This window comes from Anarrhichthys ocellatus, unplaced genomic scaffold, assembly GCF_004355925.1.
Source record: "Anarrhichthys ocellatus isolate YVR2014 unplaced genomic scaffold, GSC_Weel_1.0 scaffold31, whole genome shotgun sequence".
Taxonomy (NCBI): Eukaryota; Metazoa; Chordata; class Actinopteri; order Perciformes; family Anarhichadidae; genus Anarrhichthys; species Anarrhichthys ocellatus.
In genome coordinates, this window is record NW_022280061.1 from 611,863 (window position 1) to 636,491 (window position 24,629).

The 24,629-nt window shown below is 41.3% G+C and overlaps 1 protein-coding gene across 1 annotated transcript in view; it reads right to left on the reverse strand.

Annotated features, from left to right (window-relative positions):
• The window catches only part of tusc3 (tumor suppressor candidate 3), a 58,051-nt gene that overhangs the window by 2,875 nt on the left and 30,547 nt on the right, over positions 1 to 24,629 (reverse strand). The window contains exons 6-8 of the mRNA XM_031864463.1: positions 24,476 to 24,565; positions 10,315 to 10,378; positions 7,464 to 7,538 (exon numbers count right to left, since the gene is read on the reverse strand). Coding sequence (XP_031720323.1) covers positions 7,464 to 7,538; positions 10,315 to 10,378; positions 24,476 to 24,565 — 229 coding nt within the window. The remainder of the gene's footprint in view (positions 1 to 7,463; positions 7,539 to 10,314; positions 10,379 to 24,475; positions 24,566 to 24,629) is intronic.

The window sequence follows — 24,629 nt, forward strand, 5'->3', positions numbered from 1 at the left end:
ACACACACACACACACACACACACACACACACACACACACACACACAGATTGTCATTAAGTAAAAAATACGACACACTAAGAAACTGCGTCATGGTCTATAAAACGTTCTGTAACGTAAAAGTTACTACAATCACACTCGATGCTTTTGAGTTTCCATAATTTCCAACTTTTTGCAAATCCTGCAGACACTCTTATATATATATGCATGATAATTATTAGACAATGGCCTGTGAGAAGGTTTGATTCCTGCTAAAGGCAACCATTTAAATCGTTCCACGCACATTATAACCAGTGATGCAACTCCCTGTTTGATCTCTGTTCAAATTGAATGTGCCCGCAGGGTTTAGACATGATACACACTGAAAGCATCTTCTTCTCTTCATGTTGGTGGATCACACAAACACACACACACACACACACACACACACACACACACACACACACACACACACACACACACACACACACACACACACACACACACACACACACACACACACACACACACACACACACACACACACACACACACACACACGCACACACACACGTAAGCACCGACACAGGCCTACATACACACAGCCAAGTAATGAAAACATTTATATTTGACATTTGCTATAATGCTGATAGAAAGGACGTCTCAAACATTACCCGGGACTCTTCATCAGGACAACACCTTATTAAATATTCACTTTATTTAAACAATCCATTACATGTATGTGCCACTGCCTCTTTCTCATCATCAACCCTGCTGTGCTGCAGAAAATTGTGTTTGCAACTAGTATCATCTTATTTCCTCAGTGGCTATTCGAAAGTGAAACATATGATCTTTAATCTGCAGGGGAATTGTGAGTGTCTGTGTGTGTGTGGGTGCATGAGTGCGTGTGTGCACACACTCTCATGTAGAGGCTAATCCTTGAGAGGGACTGTGTTAAATTAAACTGTCACCGCCGACTGATATTGTTAATCAGGGATTAGGATGAGGACCTCTCCTGGAGACTAAATAGTGAGATATGTGCTGGTTCTCGCTCTGTGTGTGTGTGTGTGTGTGTGTGTGTAAGGATGAGAGAGAGCAAAAAGGCAACGTCAGACAAAAGATTTGGCTTGGAAGTGTAACACAGATTCTCAGTTTAACTTTGTGTGTATGGGCCGTCATTCATATTTGGGGCTACAATGGTTTACGTCTTCTGTGTGTGTGTGTGTGTGTGTGTGTTGTCCTGTGATCTGTTTTGGATGTGTGTATGAGACTACATTTGCTCTCCCTGCTCAGTGTCAGTTCCAACATGACTGTTCTACTTTCTTTCTTTCACTTTATACACAAAATACATTTATAATCCCACATATGTATCATTGCACACACACACAGACACACACACACACACACACAGACACGCACATTCACGCAAACCTCAGCGGCTGTATTGTGTTTGAAAGAGTCTGGGGTTAAATTAAGGTTACACTGATGACTTATTCAAGACAATGTCCTGAAAACTATTGTATTACCAACCTGTGTGTGTGTGTGTGTGTGTGTGTGTGACATTGACCGAGTGACTTGATTGAGAGCGCTGCATATTTCAGAGTGCGTCTCCAGGGAGAGCCCCTATGGCCCCCGCGTTCCTTGAGTTGCCACATCTACATATGTGCCTGCGAGGACGTGAGCCACAGAACGTCTGTGTGTCTTCATTAAGCGTAGTGGGATGTATTTCCCATAGCTCATCAGTTATGACTGAGAGGTATCTTAGTATGCTTCCGTGGATAATGACACACACACGCGCACACTAAGCATGCTAATGAAAGTGATTTATGACCTTGGCGAAATGACAAGTTGCTTAAGCCCAATGATTTCCCTCAGTGACAAAGGTGGTAATCCGTCTTTTGACTGTATGACTTGGCTCAATTCAAATGATGATATATTGGCACGGTAGAAATAAATGTACCTTTCTCCAGCACGGGGGAGCCAATAAACATATTAAGTTAAGCCTAGCTCATTAGGAGGACAAATATGAACAGATATTAGGATGCTAAATGGTTCTTCGGTTCATTCTGTGGTTAGCAACTGGCTTCAAGAGACATTAACTGACTCAGCCTCTGGTTACGACCGCCCACAATTACGTTTTATGCTAAACTGCGACAGAAAAGCCGGCTGCTTCTTTTGTTTGGATTATTAATGTCCACACTACCCAATTACAAGTGAACCAGGGCTTGTAGATACATGTTTAATGGACTCAAGTTCTTGGTAACATGTCTCTTTAATATTCCAACCAGACAAAGAAACATACTAGTATCACACATACTGCACATTGAAGTGAGGCACATCTACATGTGCAGGCTGTGGAAACGGATTTCTCCCCTTTGGCTCGCTCTATAAAGAAATAATTCAACATTGATGGTAAACTTTTACTTAATAGAGCTTGAATGCCTCATAATATACCTCAATGCAACCTCCGTACATTAGCGGTACTATATAGAAACGAGTACCACCACATTTTCTGATTTTTGACATCGACTTGGTACCAAAGCATCAGCTCTCTTGACACCCCTGTTTTCCGTGGCCTTGACATTTGGTACTAACTTTGGTGCTACGCAGCACGTTGGCATTTCAACAGGCAGATACGGTGGATATTGCTCTACAAGGCCTCTACATTAGCCTCTACAGTAGCCTCTACTGTATTTTGTTCCTTCACAGACCCATCCTTCCCCCTCCGTCCTCGCCCTCCTTGATATTTTGCTCCTATTCCCTTTCACCTTCCTTCCGTCTATCACATCCCCCTTCTCTTCCACTGATATTGCATATGTCGTGATTTTGTAACTCCATTTACTAGTTCAGTAACTCCCTAACTGAGAAGCCACGTGTGCGCTGTGATTTCTTGGACAGATGCCCGTGGAAGCATTCTTGTAGCTGCACTCAGCAGTATGGAAGCTGTATGCCAGGGATTCAACACCCACGTTCAGTGATTACACTACAATTCAAGCCTAATCCTCTCTCTATTACTGACAGGCGACTATTCGCTGTGCTGCTTTATAATGCACTGATTTAATTTGTGTGTCCATGTGTGTGTCAACTCAATGACAGCAGTGTGTGGGATATAGAACTGTGTATTTCATGCAGGCTCGTGGCTGGATGTCGTGTGTGCTTTACGTAACCGGTTTCTGTCGGCATTAGTATGCATGTGCTGCGGTAAAATATGATCTGTGTGATGTCTTCGCTTCAGTTTATTTAAAGTAGCAGGTGGAAATCGCACAAACACAAGAGGTTAAATTAAAGTAGTTGATACAATAAAAAAAATACTGCCGATAAAAAGAGAAGGGAAGGACGGGGCAAGAGGAAGACGGAGACGGAGGATAATTGGATGAAAAGGGAAAAGGAGAGAGAGAGACCTGTTGGAAACGATTGAGCTGACAAGAGAGTTGATAAACGAGTCATCTTCGATGTACACGTGATATGTCATCCTAACACAGGTGACAATTCGGCGAGCACGTATGCATGCGTGTCTGTGTGGAGGTATGGAAGTGTTCTTTTTTTTTTTTTTGGCCCCGATACTGAGAAACAAGTCTTGAGGTAGTTATAAAGTCATTATCATTTTAATTGCCAAGCTTTAACATTTCAAGGAGAACTCATGGGTAAAGTAGAACAAAAAGTTATTAATCTTGCCTTCAGATTTTTTTTGTGTGCGCGCATAAGTTTGTGGCCTCACAGAAGCATTGAAAGGCTTCTGGAGTTTCTTTTTTCATCACACCCAGTCTAATTAAAATCCACTTGTGTGTAACAGTGTCTCTGTGTTTGAGGTAATTATCATTACGGGCCATCTAATATCTAACTCCCCTCTTCATAATCTAGTCTAGAGATTATGCAGAATCTATGCTTGGGCAGCAAAGGAAAACGGTTGAAGGCAAGAATGCCATTAGTGTGGTTAAGTGGCCACCGCCTATTTCTAAAAATGAACTGGGTTGCATGCTCAACACTCATGGTTGTCTGTAAATGACAGCACATGTCGACGGTCCCACATGAAGTATTTTAAAGCCATGGCACTTAATGTACACTTATAGCATCAATCCTGAACGCGTGAGGGACGGCGTGTCAGTTTGGTCCGTTTCTGCGTAGTTGTAACACGCATAGTCTTTTCAAAATAAACCTCAATCACAGGTTTACTTAGTTTTTAGATTTACTTAACGCAACAAAACTACTTGGTTAGGTTTAGGAAAAGATCACGGTTTGGGTTCAAATAAGTATGTTTGTCACACAAAATAGGTCAACGTTGTTTCATATGAACAGCAGTCTCCTTAGTGAAAGTCCCGTGTTTGTTTGACCCACCCTACACTCCCACCTGCATAACCACAAAAATGGGTACAAACATTATCCTTGATTAACACAGTTTCAGAAATATCTGGTCTTAATTGTGCATGACCACAAGTGGGATTTTAACGCGTTTAACGAGACCTTTACAAAACTGCATTTGACTGCAGGTAATGTGGTAATCCAGGGATGTATCAGCCACATTGATCATATACTGTATACATATCTTCCACCTGCTCTGGTATGTGGACTCAGAAGAGCTGATCTGCTGCCTCTACTCTGGTGGTCCTCCACCTGTTGAGATGATTAGTATTTTTTCTTATTTCTGAGCATGATTTATTTGTCATTCCAGAGTAATGTGTCGTAACAGTCACACAAATCACTTTTTCATGGTTGAGCTGAAGCGCAGCCTTGGTAAATGTTTTAGAATCTCTTTCCTTTAATAAGAAGAACACTATTTAAATGTGAGGTATGACTTCAATTTGACTCACTTCGATTTCAGAGTTTCTGAGCTTTGTGACCTCCACACTGTGACTAGTTATGGACTTCTTGCTAAAGTAAATCGGATGTTAATCTCATGCAGATTGTGAGTACAAAATGGGTTTGATTTGCACCCATGAAATTATTTGATGTGGTATTTTTGTAGAATAAGAACAATTTTGATCATCAGAACAACATGAGAGGCCGTTGGGAGCGTGCGGGAACATTTTAATTATCTCAAGATTTTCTTGACTAATTACAAGCAATCTAAATCATTTTCCTGACAGAGCATATCAGGTTAATTTTGACTGTGCCACATAAATCTACTTCGTATATCAACCATCAAGCATTCACAAAGCACATCTAAATGCTGAAAACTAAATAGTGTAGTTGTGCATTCAGAGGTACTCATGGGGCAGATGAGGAGTCATCTCACTGATTAACTGGAAAGTGAAACAAGTGCTTCTCATTCTTAGAGCTGCTCCAGCTAATTGACAGTTATGCAAATACACTTCCTACTAATGAAGGTACTGCCATGATGGTTCATTTACACATAGTGTGGGTGAGAACACGTGTGCAGGAGCGTCCCATCTCAATCTTAAGACAAAAGCTGTCCCCAGACAGACAGACATATAAACACCTGTTTATATGTCTGCACCTGTGGCACCTCACATGCAGACTCACAATGTGAAAGCACGGTGTCATGGCTGGTATGAAGCAAGAGCGTTCCTGATGCTGTATCTCTGGAACTAACTTGGGGAGTTTTTGATCTCTAAGTAGTATTGTGGAGCAGTTTTTCTACGAGTCGGTTCTTGCTGTGTTGTCTTGTGCATGCTCACACTATTCCGCAGGTTTAAAGAAAAATTGTCTTAAGTTTTATTGGAAAAGATGCATTCATCAGGTTACTTTGGCCTCAAGGACACACACGATGAGTTTTGATGAGTAATATTAAATGTAAACATACATTTTATTTATCTACACAGAGCACCGTTAAACATATATTTCAGCGTATACTTTGCATTTTTGCATTCTGCTTATTCACTGTTACTCATATCTCAAAGAAGAGAAATCCTCTCAGCACTCACGGTAAGTCTAACAGATACGGAGAGGAAAAAGAATTTCTCTGAGGTTATTAATGTTACAGTCAGATGATGGTCTTTTCCAGGAGATCAAGGAGGCCAAACTGTAAACAGCAGCCAGGAGAATTTCTTGTTAATATCTGGACTTGTGGTTTGCCTTTGACTACAGGAAATTGTACTAGGTTAACACATTTATAGCTGAACAATATCTGTTGGTGAATGTCTATGTGTAACTCATTCAAATGTTTAACTTTTCATCATGTCAAAATGAACTTGAAGGTTTAACATGTTGAAAATGAACCTATTTAACAGCTGTGTTTTGTTTACTTCCTGTAACAGCTGACATCGTGTGTCACCAACCCAACCCAACCCGGCTGAAGATGGATAAGGACAACAATAGAGTCTTAGGCGGGAGAGTTTCATTGTCACCTGGTATTTATGGGAAAATATTAAAAACTGTAAGTGAGAAGGTCCGTTAACTAATGCTTTGGGCTGACGTGGAAAGCTAAACACAGTAAAAGATGGACTGAGAGGAATTATTCGAATTGCATTGGTAGGCACTGCTTCTATTCCGACCTCGAGAAAAACCATTGTGTCAAGAATAGACACTTTGTATGAAGATGGGAGGGCGAGGTGGACGAACATGGTTGAGCTGGAAAAGGACGTCGCCCTCACAGGGGGATCATCGGACTTCTGTGAGTAATTGTAACTTCTTGGGCGTTATGGCACACGTCAATGATGAATACGAAGGCAAATCACTGTCAATATCCGCAAGCAGAGATGAGTCATGCGCCAGGAGATGCTCCTCGCTCTCAAAGCATGGTTTTCTCCTCGCAGGCTTCAATTTTACTTGCGCGAGCAGAGAAATTCTGCCCCGAGTGATGTTGAAAGCGCTCGCAAAAGTAGTTTGCGTGCACAGCTGTTTGAGTTGCACGCACGGTGCAGAAATATTTCCTTGTTTTCTTTTCATATTTGCATGGAATATTGTGGCCTATTTCGAAATACAACAGGCAGGTGCAACACTTTTTTCTTGTTAATTATTATTTGTATCAGTGCTTTTAAGAAATGTTGCATTCTTATCTGATATCTATTTTTAATGGCCTTCAATAGGCTTGGTTTGTATTATTATAGTTTGTTAGTGCATATAAGAAAAAAGCCTTTCAAGCTGGCTGGAATCTGTGTTCTAAGTTAAAATGATGCTATCAAAAAATAGTATTTGAATTTAAATATATTTCTTTTGAGTTGATTCTACATTAATTCCATGATTTTACATTTAATTGCCTATTACACGCTTCAGTCTTAAGGAGAACAAAAGCGGTTAGTTAGTTCATGTTTGTCCATCGATCGACGGCCCGAGTTTTTCTCAGTTATAATAACAAGATAGAAAATAAGAATTCATGTTTTAAAGGATGTGTGTTTCTTATACAAGAATGTTAACCTCTCAAACACCAGTGCTACCTCTTGAAACATGGATTTTGATGAATACACTTTGGGTGTTAGTTACAAGGTGGCACTAACAATCAATGACACACACACACACAGTAACATTGCTGAGAATTGCTTCACTCAGAACTTAAGCTTGAAACGGGAAACAAAAAGTACTACTCACTTCTCCTCTTGCCAACATCTCCCTTGGAGGTGGCAGCCTCATTTAGCAGCACCATCCCCATGGTGATTGCAGCATCTGGGACACAAGGTCGTCAAGGAAACAACACACTAGCATATGGGAGTGGGAGAAGAAGGAAGTACACACTGACCCAGGAAGAAGTGCTGGACACATATGCACATACAGTATGTGCATGGGCGCACTGAAACAGATTAGCCAGAACATCAGTCACTGCATGACGGCACCGAGTTCATATAAACGGTTTGGAATAACATGAATCAAAGGAGTCCAGACAATAGGCTTACAATAAACACTTTTCAATTGAAGCTCACAAGCACCATGTTTGGTTGAGACATCGTCAGAGAGGAGTTCATTAAACTGCAAATGTTGAGGGCCATAGTTGATGGTGTACTGCATTACATTGTATGCTGTGATTGACAACTACAGTGTAATCAGGAGAGACTTGGTTCATAGGTCACTGGCCCTTTCCCTGTTATTCCCAACACAGCTTTATAAAAAGGAGAAAATGTGTTTTGTTGAATGAATCACAAAGCGTTTTGTGAGAGGGCACAAGATCACAAGGCAACATCTGGCAACACAAAACTAAAAATACTCTTTTATTATCACTGAATTGAATCGGCAGCGGTACAACCTAACCATTGGAAGAAAAACATCAGAATGGTTTCCCAATTCAATTCAATTATTTTTTCTTTTTTTTTTTAAACCCACACAGTGTGGTGATGTCAAGTCAACTCTGCAAACATGGCCCTGATGCTCTGATGTAGTGTAAATTGTGAGCACTACAGTTTGTAGAGAGGAAAACTTCCCCATCTGCAGTGACTGTTGCAGATAAAGCTGACCGTGGAGAGGTGGAGAACATATTCCCTCTGCAAGGTTTTCTTCTATTTTCTTTATGTTGAGCTTGGACTAGGTGGGGCTACACTGTAAAGCCCATTGGGACACTGTGTGCGTAGTACGATCATCGCACGATGCACTTGTAGTATTTAGCTATTGGTTAAGTTTTTGACCTGTTGAAAGTGTGGCATTTTTTTTGTGAACATATCTTTTTTTTTTTTTTACAGAAGCAAGCAGTGCTGCATTCAACACTTCAACGCGTTTTCTACAATCACTGCAAAGCACCGCCTCAGGTGGCTTATAATTACAGATTCCTCTCTTCAGCGTGTGGGCTGCATACCAATCATTATGACTGAAGAAATCCTGAAGGGGTGCGCACACAAAAGCTGCCACATGGGAAGCGAAAATCAGGCGTCGGCTTGTATGCGAAAGACATGATATGACACAAACAAGAGATATCTCCACAGACAGCGATGTGTACGGCAGCCTGGGTGCTTGCAGGAAGCTTTGCCACAGTGTGAAGTTATAATAACAAATGGATAATTAGCAGTGTATAGAGTAAGATCATGCAACTGCACTGCATTTTTTGTTCTGTCATCTGCATTTATTGTATCTGTCGTGGTGCACCCTAGTCACACTACATCCACATGCATATCATTAGAATAAAATATCCTTTATCCTGTGAGGCTGATTAAAGTCAAACTGGAATATTTGAGATTGGTACAATTTTGGGACAGGACTGGCTTATGTGCACATGACCAAAACAAAAAGATCCAAAAGCTTTGATACTAGTTTTCCTTGTTAACGCAATCCCAACCAGGTGCTTCCACTTTACTTCATTGAAACGGCTCCGAGTCAGAGATATCATCGGAATACCAAATTGGCACGAAGCAAAAAAATGATTTGCAAGTAATAAAATCTAGTTTGTTGACACGGAATATTTGAAGACCTGCAAGTTACAGAGAGCAGCTTCCATTGTGAAGATACTTCACACGTGCGCTAAGAGGCTGAGAGGATAGAGACATTTTCCTAAGAGAGAATCCCCACCTGTGTGTCTTCACCTAATCAGTGGCATGGGGTTTGACCATGGCAGACAGTTCAGCCTGAACGGCAATGCTTTGTGTTCGGTTGACACACTTCATTGATCCTGTCCCATCTGACTATTGTGGGGAGATCATATGGTAGCAACAGTCAGAATGAGAGAAATACAATCATCTGTTTCTATTTCATCCTAAAATGGTATAGATATGCAACTTCACGTAGTACCTGTGTGTGTGTGTGTGTGTGTGTGTGTGTCTCTGTATGAGGAATTTTACAAGGTTACATCCACGGGGAAACAGTCATAAAATGTGTTTAAACAACCTGCACAGACAACAAGCGTAGGCGTGTTAGCGTTACAGCAGGTGTGAATGTGTGTTTCATTTAGATGTAATCAGATGAGCCCAAAAAAAAAATAAAAAAAATAAATTGTGTTAGCGTGGACAAAACAAATATTGCTCTGCAGCAGGTGCGACCTTGGACCTGCTATTTCCCACGGGAGCAAACACAACAGCTAGGAATGAACGGTATCATTACCCACACAGATACAGAAGCACCAGTGCAAGAACACACAGGTATACAAGCAGACAGAGAAGAAGACAAACAGAGAACAGAAATATTTACCCTGCCAAAAGCACACAAACACAGACACACACAAGTTAAAAGAGGACAATCCCTGGTCTTTGTATTGCCTGTTTGTTCAGTGCAGCAGGCAGCCTCCCTATGGAGAACGCACACAGATGACAATCGTGTGCTCAGACACATATACACATATAAGGTGGCTTCCAATGTCGTGTGAGTTAGCAGATGGAGAATTAAAGGAACTTGGTGCCGCGATGAGCTGTTGGACATTTCACAGATAGTTAAACTGCTCTGGATGATTAGTATTTTGCCGCACCGTGTTTCAATTTATGTCAACACGTGAAACATTCAAACACAAACGCGTTGGGGGAAAGGATACTCAGAAGAAGGATGATGTGAGACTCAGCCACAAACTGAGCCTGACTGCTGCCGTGAATATAACTCTGTGGAGGAGAGCAAGAAAAGGGAAAGAGAGACAGACATATCAGATTAACATTGTTCATTTCAACTGAAAATAAGTGCACCCTCAGTGAAAATTTCTGAATTAAAGAAATGAAGAACAATCCAGTCAGGAAACGGCAAGTTGAGTTATGAATGGTGAAGAATAGTATTGTGCAGTAGGCAACATCCAACAGGGAAGTTGGAAACAGTGAGGAGAGAAAAGGGATTTGGAAAATCTTCAATAAAAAAGTCATAACCTTTTTTGAAAAACCTCTTGCTTGAATATTAGGTTATAGAAAGAGTAACCTCCCACACTATCCCAAGAGATAAACTTCTAATGACTTATGAACCTGGCTTGAAATATGGCCCTTTTATATTTTGAGTGTAATAACTGTCCCCAATATATGCAAACCTGGACTTTGTTGTTGCCAAAACAGCATCCACTTCCTGGCTTCTTCCCATCTTTTGCTTTAATGTACACTGAAGATCTAGAGTGGCCAGTACTTTTTCCTCCAAGGATACGTCTTGTATTCAGCAGTGCAACAAGATTCTTTTGTGTGTGTGAGAGTGTGTTTGATGGAAACACACATGGTTTTCTCACATATTTGAATATGTCATTTGTGTGTGCGTGCACGTCAGTTTAAGAGTGCATGCGTGCGTGCTTTGGTATTGTGAGTCATAGAGATTTCTCCCCTGTAGTGCGTAGGTGTAGTAGAGGTGCTGCCTTTTCACTGAGTGGGCAAAGAGGTCAATCTAATCTTACAGGAACACTCACATATAGACAGAGAAAAATATTATTTCAACCCCCATCCACTGCCCAACCTCTAAATGGAGACTCCCACTGTTAAACCTGTAGGTATACAACCATTTTCGTTATGCATCTATCCAGCATTAATACTGCTTCAAAAAAAAAAAATGCAGACAAAGTCAGTCAAAGAGATCTCATAACCTCTGCTTTGTTACGGAAAAAAGGGATAGCGTGAAACATAATGTATACAGATTTCTATTCATATGGAGAGTCACGTTCATTCAGCGGGAGTCAGTAACGCCGCGCTCACAGGTTGTCATTTGTCATTTTTTGATTGGTTGCCAATTCTCAAGAGTGCGGGTGTTAAGTAATACGAGCCGGTCTGAGGGCAGACGCCAACGAAGCAAAAGTGTAGGAAGAAAGGAGTGTTGCTGAGGGGAGCAACCATTATTGTTCAGTGTGTGAGGGGAAATGGGCCACATGAAAAGAAAAAAAGAGAAAATCTTTCGTACCAACAATTTCCGTTGGCACGAACAAGTGATTTCAGATCATTTATTTCCAGACCTGCTGTATGAGTGTACAGATACTCCATCATATGGAATTCATTTTTGTTTTACTTTTCAACAACCAAAGTCTTTTCAGACCAAATGCTAATAATGTGTGCGGATAAATCACAGGGAAATGAAGCCCCTCTATCTCTATGATCCACTACAAATCCAAAACCTTTCGTATTTCACCTTTTTTTTTTCTCCCCCTATTTTACTACCTTAGAGCTCTTAAACCTCTTTATGTTTATTTGCAGGGACTAATGATGCAACCACAGCACATACTCTGTTGAGATTTAATTGAAGATGCGGAACCAAAGATAAACTGGATGCAAGTATCAACATTAGTGATGAAAGAAATTACTAGTCTTCAGAAAACAATGGGGTTGTCTTCTTGTATCGTCAGTCATACTCATGGAGGGTAGTGGTTGAAGTGTTTAGTTAGTTGTACCAGTATGTATTGAACCGTGAACTGTGTGCACTATTAGACTCTAAAGTATTGTCTCAGTATTAACGTATATAAGCAAAGGTGTTTGTCACTACCTGTCTGAGTGTCACTATCACATTAAAGTTAATGGCTTTTTGCAAAAGGAGTTGATTTTAGTCGGTCCATACTTGGATAGGATTCAAATTAGAATTAGTATTCGGTTACAGTTTGGACAGGGACGTCAATTAATTAATTAATTAATTGACTGAATTAATTAAACTGTGTTTAATTAAACTGCTTGGACTTGATTAGGAAAGGCACACACCTGTCTATATAAGACCTTACAGCTCACAGTGCATGTCAGAGCAAATGAGAATCATGAGGTCGAAGGAACTGCCCAAGGAGCTCAGAGACAGAATTGTGGCAAGGCACAGATCTGGCCAAGGTTACAAAAGAATTTCTGCAGCACTCAAGGTTCCTAAGAGCACAGTGGCCTCCATAATCCTTAAATGGAAGAAGTTTGGGACGACCAGAACTCTTCCTAGACCTGGCCGTCCAGCCAAACTGAGCAATCGTGGAAGAAGAGCCTTGGTGAGAGAGGTAAAGAAGAACCCAAAGATCACTGTGGCTGAGCTCCAGAGATGCAGTAGGGAGATGGGAGAAAGTTCCACAAAGAAAAGAACCTCTTCCAGAGTGCTCTGGACCTCAGACTGGGCCGAAGGTTCACCTTCCAACAAGACAATGACCCTAAGCACACAGCTAAAATAACAAAGGAGTGGCTTCGGAACAACTCTGACCATTCTTGACTGGCCCAGCCAGAGCCCTGACCTAAACCCAATTGAGCATCTCTGGAGAGACCTGAAAATGGCTGTCCACCAACGTTCACCATCCAACCTGACGGAACTGGAGAGGATCTGCAAGGAAGAATGGCAGAGGATCCCCAAATCCAGGTGTGAAAAGGTTGTTGCATCATTCCCAAGAAGACTCATGGCTGTACTAGCTCAAAAGGGTGCTTCTACTCAATACTGAGCAAAGGGTCTGAATACTTATGACCATGTGATATTTCAGTTTTTCTTTTTTAATAAATTTGCAAAAAATTCTACATTTCTGTTTTTTTCTGTCAAGATGGGGTGCTGAGTGTACATTAATGAGAAATAAAATGAACTTTTTGATTTTAGCAAATGGCTGCAATGAAACAAAGAGTGAACAATTTAAAGGGGTCTGAATACTTTCCGTACCCACTGTATTCCAACTAGCCAGCCAGTCTGACGCGTCCCATTGAGGTGTCAATTTGCTTTGCTTGGATCTCTGTTCCAGTCAGTACCCATTGTCTCTACCTCTGAAGAAAGTCTGCCGCACAATGGCCAAAGCTCAAAGCCTGCACAGGCAAGCTTCTCTGATAGGACGTCAGAGGCCCAATGCGTGTGTGTGTGATGGGAGAAAAGCAGAGAGAGAGAGACAGACAGACAAAGGAAGACAGAGTGGAAGTCTTGTGGAAATGAGACAAATAGGAAAGCGAGAGGAAGGAAGTCTTTCGGTGTGTTTCACATTGTTGAATCCCAGCAGATTATTAGCGTCTAGGTTTACGGGCACATCCAAGGTCTGTTTTTCCACTTGACTGCCCCAGTGTTCATTTCTTTCCCTATCAGACAGGAATAGGGATGGGAAGATGAATGGAGGATGACAAAGGAGGCGGAGTAAAGGGTGTACGGCTTATTCTTGCTTCAGTGGAGATAAATGAAGAATCTTTGCACTTGAAAGCAGACATAAAGGCGACAAAAGGCTCAATGCTGCAACAGATCCCTTTGTCTTCAACACAAAACTGTTGCTCTGCATTAAGGAGGGATTTGGAATCGTTATCAAGATGCTTTCATTATTGACTGACAAACCAAAGCTCCTGTATTAACACAATGAACAAAAGTTTGTTTGGGTTGCGTTGCACTTTCCTGAAGTTGGTGAGAGATTGCTTTTTGTGTTCCTTTTCACAACGTGAAAAACTGGAAGTGCAACTGCATGTGTTGCTTTTCAATACATTTTCAAACCATTTCAATACAGCAATAAGGTCAGCAACCTGAGGTAGAGCCTAGTTGGTACCGAGTCTACCCATTGTGAACCGATAAGGAAATAACAGATAGCAAGAATTGTAGGTTTCAATTCAACTGTGTTGAGGCTAGAGATGTTGAAAAGGCCTTAAATAAATGTGGAAAGATTGACAACACAAGCAAAGAAACATTTTGTGTTTTGGCTTGCTGCCATAACGTTCCTACATAGCATCCACATACAATTTAGAGACTTGGTCACTGCGTAGACACAAATGACTGTGCATGGGGAGTAGTGGTGCATTACGAGTGCCTCGTCTGTTGAAGAATATAAACATGGAACTTGTATTTTTGCAAGTCCTCCTTTACATACCAGGACAGCATTTAAAGTGAGAGCCCTTTCTAGCTTTATCGGAGCCTATATTCAATTTATAAAGTATATCCACATCCAGTGCACTCAAACACAACAACTGTGCAATAAATCCAACCTTTAGACTTTACAGAGGTCGGCAAAGTCTGAGAAACGCCCAAGTCAACAGCTACATCTCCGCTTCTATTTCCTATACTCATTATGCAGAATTCAAATGATGTATTTATGGTAGGCCGATATCATTGGATAACAATTATTGATGCGTTAATGTGTTAATCATTTTAATGTTGCAGCTGGTAAAAATGGAGCGAATAAACTACTTTATATATTTAAAAGATATTTATTACTTGGTCATTAATCCTATAGTTTATTAGTTGATTTATATTTTGTATTAAAAGTCTACATTTGCAAAGTAGCCATACTAGTTTCTTGTCAAACTGTATCAATGATGTTATCCAAGATTCAAAGTGCAAGGGTATCTTTGTATAATGTTCAATAACTGTGCGGGGGAAAAAGATGTGAATACAGAGCAATGAAAGAAGTACTTTTCATAGCTGTGCCACATGACAAAAGGTGAATATATAAACCTTAATTAAATGAGACAAGCTCAGTCCCCTTTTCAGGAGATCGTTGAACAGTCACTCTGGGGAAAAAATGCTAAATCAAAGTACAATATGATTAGATGAGGCGGGTTAAAGGGAAGTCACATAACTCCTGAAAAAAGCTTGGAAAAATAATACAGATTAATAAGAGACAACTGCATCAGTATCCAAGGGTGGATTTTTTTCATTACTAAAATTGAACAAACATAACTTTATACTTTTTTTTCAAGACTGCTTTCTGCATGCTATATAAACACAAACTGCAGATAGAGGCTGTGAGCACCAGCAGTGTTTTGGGGGGGATGAAAGATTCCTCAATCCATGGCCAGGCACTTCCAATTAATCTGATGGATTAGAATGCAGGAGCTCTATTCATTAGTGTGCAGAGCTGAGTGTGTGTGTGTGTGTGTGTGTGTGTGTGTTTCAGTGTATGTAGCTTTGTATACCGAAAACCAGTAAGTAAATGTGTGTTTGTGAATGAGACTGTTTAGGGAGAATTTGTCTTTGTGAAAGAAGTGTGTGCTCATTAGAAAGTTGTAAGACATCATGGTGGTCTGGAAGTAAAAAGCAGCCACAGCTCGTTAAGCGAACATGGAGATGAATGGAACACAAAAGTCACACTCCATAACTCTGCAACACACAGGTTACCTACACAGACCAATGTAGACACTTGTGAATGAGCCCATGCTGGCTTTAAAATGTGCTTTGGTGATGAATACAGCCGGACATTAAGCCACAAACGATCTATTTTATATGTATTTGAATTGCAATGGACTGAGACAAATGAGGTTTATTTGGAGAATCAAAAGAGAACCTTTACTGATGTACAACTACAAAACAGCAGTGTTTGCCTTAAACAGCCGTTAAAGTGTCAAAGTATAGAACTGTGGCCAACTGTGGAGAGAGCAGGGTCGTCCTTCAATCAGAGGGTCGGCGGTTCGATCCCCGGCTCGGGCTCCGCTAGTCGCATGTCGATGTGTCCTTGAGCAAGACACTTAACCCCAAAATTGCTCGCGTAGCTGTGCCTACGGTGTGATAGAATCTGAATTGTGAGTCGCTTTGGATAAAAGCCTCCGCTAAATGACTGTAATGTAATATAAAGGGTCAAACACGGTGATTGCGAGTCAGTCACACTATTGCAGGTGCGACTGAAAGGCCAGAGCAGGAAGACCCGCCTGCTGGTTCCCAGTCAGCTACAAACAGCAACAGAAAGAGAGTTGTGTGTAGAATCCACCATTGTAGGGTGACTGGAAGCGCATTGAACATGCTAATGCACATTTGACGGCATCATCATCCAGATGGAAGGAGGAAAACGCAAACCGTATTTTGGATCTTCAATTTCATAGCATAAAAGATGTTTATTAATTCATAGCCTATTGGGACTTGTTGCCTTTCGGGAAAGTGTTTGTTGTGTGTCCGTACAGTGTAACACAGTTTACTAAAGTTGCCAGTGGGCAAAATGCTTCCTCAGTCCCCAGCAAAAGTATTTTGTCTGTCTTTGACACTCTCACTACTATTAAATGCTGTTACATGTCGCCATTTGTGATGTAGTTTTAAAACACAGCATGCTGACATATACTTCTTTCTTTCCAATTTTAAATAGCCTCACCTTCATAAATTCAGGCAGGTTCATGCTGTGGAGCTGTCGGCTACAACTTTAATCTGCTACCGGTCCAATTAATCTGATGGATTAGTTTTTAAAGAGACCCATCTCTGTGAATGAGCTGAAAACATCAAGTCTTTTGGTCGTTAAAAAACAGGGAATCTTTCGTATACGCGAAAGAATCTGACCAACTGGTAAATAAAAGAAATGTGTGATGTAATGGTCATTTATACATTTTACCACTTATTAAGGCTACCATTAATTATTATGCTATGAATTTCCAACATAAATCACAGTATAAACACACTGCATTCCAGGGGAAAATCATTAATTTCCTTAAAAGCATGTTTAATGCAGGTTGTCCAAGGCAATTGTGAAAACAATTACTATTCTATCCAGCTTTTTATTTACCACATCCTGGGGTATAATACGCTGAACGCACTGAATAACTTAAAGAAAAGGTCTATGCAAAATGTAAACTTAGTCATGAGATTATTCCTCCAGAGGGTCTCAAGAAAATAAATGGTAAGAGGTTAGCTCAGCCAAAAATCTAAATATCAACGTTAGAAATCTAAAATATGTCGAGACCTTTACCTCCCCCGGGGATAATTTACTATAGTATTTGTTTCATTAGTATGCTCTCAGATCAAGATCTCGGGAATATAAGTGTTTACATTATTTCTAATACAAGAACACAGATGTGAGTGTGTCTGTGTTCATGGACTCATTTGAATACATTGACATTAAAAAGCCTTGTTTATATAAGACCTGCATGAGACAGCCCATTTGTCAGACTTTGAAGCAAATTAGGTGTCTGCACCAATGCAGGCGTGTAATATTAATTTACATATACGCATGCATACACAGAGGAGGGCCATAGGCATCCCACATGTTTATTATTGTATTCAAATGAGGTTGAGAACAGGCTTTCACAAGTGGCCGTCAATGATTCCCTCAATGAGTCACAACCTAGTGTGCTACATGTCACGGAAAACATACGTGACAAGAACGTTAAGTACCAATAAAAATGTAGTAGTTGGCATTGTTGGCGAGTTATGTTGACGCTGATAACACAAAGTATATGAGCAATGAGCATACCTTGTCCCTTCTTCTCTTGACCATGCTATCGCTAAAAACAGACTGCTGTAGTGTTAGCTGTTAATAGCTGTGGGGCAGATAACCTTTATAAATAGCTATATTCATCCTTTTCCATCCTGTATCCTGTATATGTGTGGGTATAGTGTGTGTGTGTGTGTGTGTGTGTTTTGTTTGGTGAAAGGTCAGGAGGCACTCAGACAGGAAGAGGGATAAATGAAAAGTCAACAAAGCAGAAAGAGCAGAGAGGAGAAAGAGTACGTAACAGAGAGGAAGAGAGATGGAGTGGAGACATGTGCGTCATTTATACAAACGGAGGATAGGTACGACTGTGTGTGTGTTGGTTACAATGATGGGCGATCTAGGAAGTGAACCTTGCAAGGTACTCTGGGTAAGAGTGCCGGCTAAATACCTACGATGTAGAATGAGAGAAAGAGAAAGTGAAAACCAAAGGAGAGAATGAATGTTTGCTAGTTTGAATCAGACCTGTACTTACACACAACACTAAAACTGATGCATGATAGAGCGAAGTCACGAGTCGACAGAAAATGTTGAAAAAAGCATTTGTAGATCATTTTAGAGTGGACGAAAAGGAAATTCATTATTTATGATTGATGGCTAGTTCTCGATGTTAGAAGTTCAATATGTCTTAGTGAAAAGAGAAAAGAGCTGCAACACACCAACGATTAAATGTCTAACTAACCAGACTGGAGAGCATATGGGGGGGATTCATCCGGTACAGCAGAGGGACTATGGGCAGGTTCTCACTGAACCCTTCATCTAAACAAATATGGTAGTCTATTTCAGGGATTCAGGTGATGCTTTAAAATCTCATTATATACTCACTGTTTATGCAGTTCAATGTTTGCACAGTCCATGGAGAGTTCAGTGTAATTACCCAGGAGTCAATTAAAAGCATTTAAAACCTGTTTTTCTTTCCTTTGAAAGAAAAACAAAAACATTTCAGTGGAACAGCAGTGGATTCGCTCTTGAGGGTAAAGTGAATCTTCCCATAGTTATGCAAGCAACACACAGATATAGGTAACTAAATTACCAGGTGACGACAGCCACCAGCTTGGTGCATTAAACAAATCCATCGTTGGATTTGGCAGAAATTCCTTTAGTTAGACTTTGGGTTGCAAAGGATTGACAAATTTCAGAAAGGTTTTCAAGGGATGTTAAGGTTGGACATTTTGCATGATTTCATTATAAAATTGTGTGCTTTTCAATGTACAACTTATTTGACGGGAAGAATACACATAGAAAGCTATACTAGGTTGTATGGCGTGTTTTGTTATTTGAATGAATTGTAACCACTGCTTTCAGCAGATAGAATCAAAGGGCTTCAGTCTCTGGAGGACTTGAACTTGTTTAGACAGCAGCAGCTGACTCTGCTGACCAGGAGAGTGGATCACACCACTCTAATTCTTGGATCTTTACACCGGCTTCCAGTGTGTCAAATAATTGATTTTGAAATACTAGTGTTAGTTTTTAAAGCACTGGATGGTTTAGGGCCGAAAATACATTCATGAGCTGCAGCTGCTGCTGCTCCGTTATGAATCATCACGGTCAACTTTGACCAAGGAATTTGTGCTGTTGACCAATGGCAAGCAGTGTTTGAAACCTGCTCTGGAGCAAAAACTGCTCCACAAAAGAGGAATGGTTTGTATACAGCCATGAGACAGGAGTCAATGGTACAAATACGTCCTTAAAATAAAGTCTGTGAACATGCCGTCCCATTAGTGACCGAGATAACCAGCTTGCAAACCAACAGGCTGCTTGCCCAGGACATATTTCTTTATTATAGGGTTCGTATAAATGGTTATACCATTGTTAATTACAGTTTTCTGCTGAAAACAATGGTTCCAATCATTTCATGTGAGGCTGTGTGCGTTTGTGGAGAGACGGAGAGGTCAATGTCTACTAGTCTAGAGAAATATCCAGCCTAAAGGATCATTTATTTCTCTGCTTCACTACACTGTTCAATTCTCTCCAAACCGGCTCAAAAAAACACCCAGATAAACACACAAGCATTGTCTGACTCAATCAAACCCATACACACACAGACACAAACACACACAGACACACACACACACACAGACAGAGATGTGCAGGTAAAGCAAAATCTAACGCAGCACTCACACTGACCAGCATCGACCACACAATGATGCCCTCTGCAAGCCAAAAGTCAAATATTTGCAGAGAGCCAATAAAAGTGACAGCTGTTTTTTTAAATCTGAAAGATTAGCAATAATGTAGAGAGGGCTGCTGCCAACAGCCGCCAAAAGCCATCAACCAATCATGTGAAATCAGCTGGAAATATGATAATGTCATCAGTCAATAGTGTGGAAATAAGTAAGTGGTTGGTCATAGTAAAAAACTAAAAAGTAAACACTGGCGGAAATGCTTTAAAATGTAAAAAGTACCATTACTTCCTTTTAGGCTGAGACAGTTTGTTTATATTTAAACTTTTATCATGAGAAAACTCCTAACCTTTACTTTCTTCCCCCGACTTTTTTTTTTTTTTTTCCGTAAACCTCCTCTCCCTTCTGACGCGGCTCAAAAGCTTTTCAGCCGTGTGTGTGACTTTGAATTGTTTGATTTGTTGTGTACATGACTGTCTTTGTAGTATTTTGAGTGGGTTAGTCATATATAGGAGTTTGGCTTAATTGTGTGCGCATGTATGTAGTTAGCGTGTATGTAGGCTTGGCCCATGTGCGTATGTGTACGAGCACACGCATTTTGTCAAAGCACAACTGTATCTATGTCCCATTTTTTGTGTGTGTGTGGAAGTGTTTGAGCAAAAATGAGCTAGCAGTATTTTCTTGGCTGCACAGTGAGACGCTCACTACAATTTCATCTGCTTCGTCGTGCCATTCATCAGTTGACAAATCCTTTCAATATAGTCTACCTGGCCTCGCTCGCTCATCATTTTAAAGGAATTACAGTGTCTGGGGAGAGAGGGGGAGAAAGAGAGAGAGAGGAGGAGAGTGGGAGATTAGAGAGCGAGGTGAGGGGAAGTAACACGAAAAGAGGATGGAAGTAGAACAGCAAAGATAAGGCTGGTATCTATTCAATATCATCTGCCCAGTTCAAGCTATTCGCTGTTGAAGGGCGGAGAGGGAAAAAGAAGGATTCAAAGCATAGGAGGGAAGACGAAGGTGGAAAAAAAGGTGTGAAGGAAGGGAGGACACAAGACAGATATGACGGCCATTTACACAAAGATCTAAAGAGGCCATCTCTGCAGCTACTTTGGTTGAGTGGCTGCAAAATAGAAACCTGCCCTTCAAGATGAAGAAAATGTGGTTGGGTTAAAGCATGTAAGTCACTGGGGTTATCAATGAGGCTACTGCTGCAGAAGAGGAATGATTAAGGTTAGGCTATAAGGCCTGGGAGGACGGGCCTGTAGGGGGCTTAACAGGAAGTTATAGCATAATAAAGCCAGCCCTCAATGGGTTTGCATACTATAATTTCCCATAATAGGTTCACATACACTCAGTGGTCTAGTTATGTACACCAGTACAATCTAATGCAATCCAACACGACAGCTTTGCAATAACATCTATCTTTACAAACTCATAATGTCCATTTTTGGAAATGTATGAATGTATTGGATTGCTTTTAGACTGTACAAGTGTACCAAATAAAGCATATGGGAGGATACGTCTTACAAACAATTGTGAAAAGAGTTTGTATGATCTTAAAATATGCACACATTTAAAATGTAATATGCATCTCTCTCAGTTTAATGTAATATTAATTTAAAAAAAAGTTCCGTTCATTAGCTTCCGCTTATCCGGGGGCAGCAGGCTTAGGAGGGTGTTCCGGACGCCCCTCTTCCCGGCAGCGCTTTGCAGCTCCTCCTAGGGAACCCCGAGGTGTTCCCAGGCCAGACGAGATATGTAATCTCTCCAGCATGTTCCGGGTCTTACTAGTTGGACATAATTGGAAAACCTCTCAAGGGAGGCATCCAGGAGGCATTCTGATCAGAAGCCTGAACCACCTCAGCTGGCTCCTTTCGACACGGAGGAGCAGCGGCTCGACTTCGAGACAAGGAGACAAGGGACAACCCTGGCGGAGGCCAACACGCACTGAAAATGTGCTCGTCTTTGTGCCGAGTATCCGGACACAGCTCTCATACAAGGACAGTATGGCCGGCAGCAACAACCCAGGTACCCATGGTCTCCAAGTCCACAAAACACATGTAGACTGGATGGGCAAACTCCCATGACCCATCCAACAGACTTGCGAGGGTAAAGAGCTGGTCCACTGTTCCACGGCCAGGACGGAATACACGTTGCTCCTCCTGTATCTGAGGTTCGACAATCGGTCGGAGCCTCCTTTTCAGCACCGTGGAATAAACTTTACCGGGGAGGCTGAGCCGTGTGATACCCCGATCGTTTTAAAATTAGGAACCACCACCCCGGTCTGCCACTCCACGGGCACTGTAGCAGACCTCCACGCAACACTGAAGCGACGTGTCAGCCAAGACAGTCCGACAACGTCTTGTATTGTTGATATCATTGCTAATAGTCATTAAACCATATTTCCCAGGTTTTGAGGGGTTAAGCTTTGCTGTCTGTTCTGCAAGTTCTGCAAATAGAAAAAGCTAAAGTGTCTGCTGTTTATTAGCATAATGAGCCTGGATCCACACCTAAGTGACATATCTAAAAGCGAGACACGTAAATAGAGTTAAAATATTCAAATAAGCAATGACATCAGTAATATGATTCCTGGAAGGTACTTGAAAGTGGCTCAGGGTATGTTTGAGGCAAGTCACTAAGATTTCATTAAGACTTTAGCATGCAGTGTCTTTCACACGGATAAAGCAGAATTGTCTTAAATAATATACTTTGGACGGACTCTTTTCATATATTTGAGAAAGGTATTTTGCGGTTTGCTAAAATCCCAAACTATAAAACCTTAACTTTCTGGGTAGACTAGTAGTGTACAACTGTAACAGAGCATACAATGGCCCCTCCGCCAGCTCTTCATCCTCTCTACTCCTAACTGGTATCATTTGTTTTCTGCATGCTCAGTAATACATCCTTTATGACCTGCTCACCTTTGCATTTGAATCAGATGCCTATGGGTATTGCTCCCCACAGTTAGGGGATTCATTCTCTGTATTTATCTAAAATGCTGTTTCGACACTTCACTGTGTCAAAAGCTTTAATGGTGCTCTCATCGCTCTGCTCAGCTCATACTAAGCCAAGAAGAAGAGAGGCGGCACGTAGGAAGGAAAGCAGCTGACTGCACTTCATTCTTATGAAGACTATAACATGGAATGAAGACAGACAGAGGTGTGAAAGCGAGTGGAAGAAGGGAGGGCATAGAAAAGAAGGGGAAGCAGTGGGAAAGAAACTGGTGAGCAGATTGAAGAAGGAAGATGCAGGACTTTCTCAGATGTAGTGTGAAGAGTGTGATAGGTCTTCTTTGTGTATTTGTATGACGTGACAACAGTCAAAGACAACAAAAAATGATGCCTCTTTTTAAAATCAATTAGGATTTAAGTAGTCAGAATTTCTATCTCCAGCAACATCAGCATCTCCGCCTGTAGATGGTCCTCCTGGCAGAATAAAAGTGGTTCAGAAGCAAAGAGGCGGCAAAGAGAGGGGAGTGGAGAGAGAGAGGGAAATAACAGGGGATGAGAGAGATGGGGTGAAGGCTGGGAGCTACATGGGATGAGGGTGTAACCTATTTGTTGTCAAACAGACTGAAAAATGACAGAGAGCCAACAGAGCCTGAAAAATAGGGTGCCCTGTACACAGAACAAGAGAGGGGGAACATGCCGTATGGAATAGAGGATGGGAGAAGGGGCAAGAGGGAGGGTTGTGATGCTTTTCTTTTGACTCTGTTGTGTGTTTGTGTATGTGTGCTGGCTACAGGGAATACCAATCCTTTTCAGTCTCTGCATGAGCTGAGTTGACTTTTCCTATGACCCACGCATCACTCACTGTTGAAGGGTTTGTTTGAGTGTGTGTGTGTGCAAATGCACACGTCGCATTTTAGACAACATAATATTGGAGACACATAACCACGTTTTCTTCATGGCAAAACTTCACTCTATACCTCTATCTCCTCTATCCTTCTCTCACTCGTCCCATCCCCTTCCCTCTTTTTCTCAGTTTTTCTCATATTGTTGTTTCAATTTCACACGTGAGCGAGCAAACCTAAATAACCAGCAGAAAGAAAGGCAAGATGAAAGAAAGAGAAAAAGAGTGAGAGACCGAATTTTTTTTTATCTGCCCCCCTCTCCCTCTCCCTCTTTCTGCTTGGTTTCAAGATGACTCTGACATGTCTATAAGGTGATATTAACACACAATGACTGCTCCCAGCTGTCCAGTAACACACTGGTCCAGTGTGTATGTGTGTCTTACAGCCTTACAGATTTTCCTATGGTTGATCTCATACAGCCTCACTCACCACACTGTAAAACAGATCAATGTTAACCCTTTCAATGATGTTTTTGCTGAAAACACACAAAGCAATTGTAAAGAAGAAAAAAGAATGATAGAACGCAAGAAAGAAGAAAGGAACTCAGCAACCAAGGAACAAGGAAAGAATGGAAGGAAGGAAGGAAAGAAAGGGAGGGGAGAGGGCAACAAAGATGGGAGAACAGATAGAAGGAATGAGAGAAAATAAAGTCATAGAAGGATGCGACTCATACCACTTGTCCGTTCTGGGGATTTTTGTGGGCGTAGGGAGGACCTCTGATGTGATTCCACATCTGGCCGGATGTCATCGCAAAAACTACACACTATCACGAGGGGGGGGGAGAGAGAGAGAGAGAGAGAGAGAGAGAGAGAGAGAGAGAGAGAGAG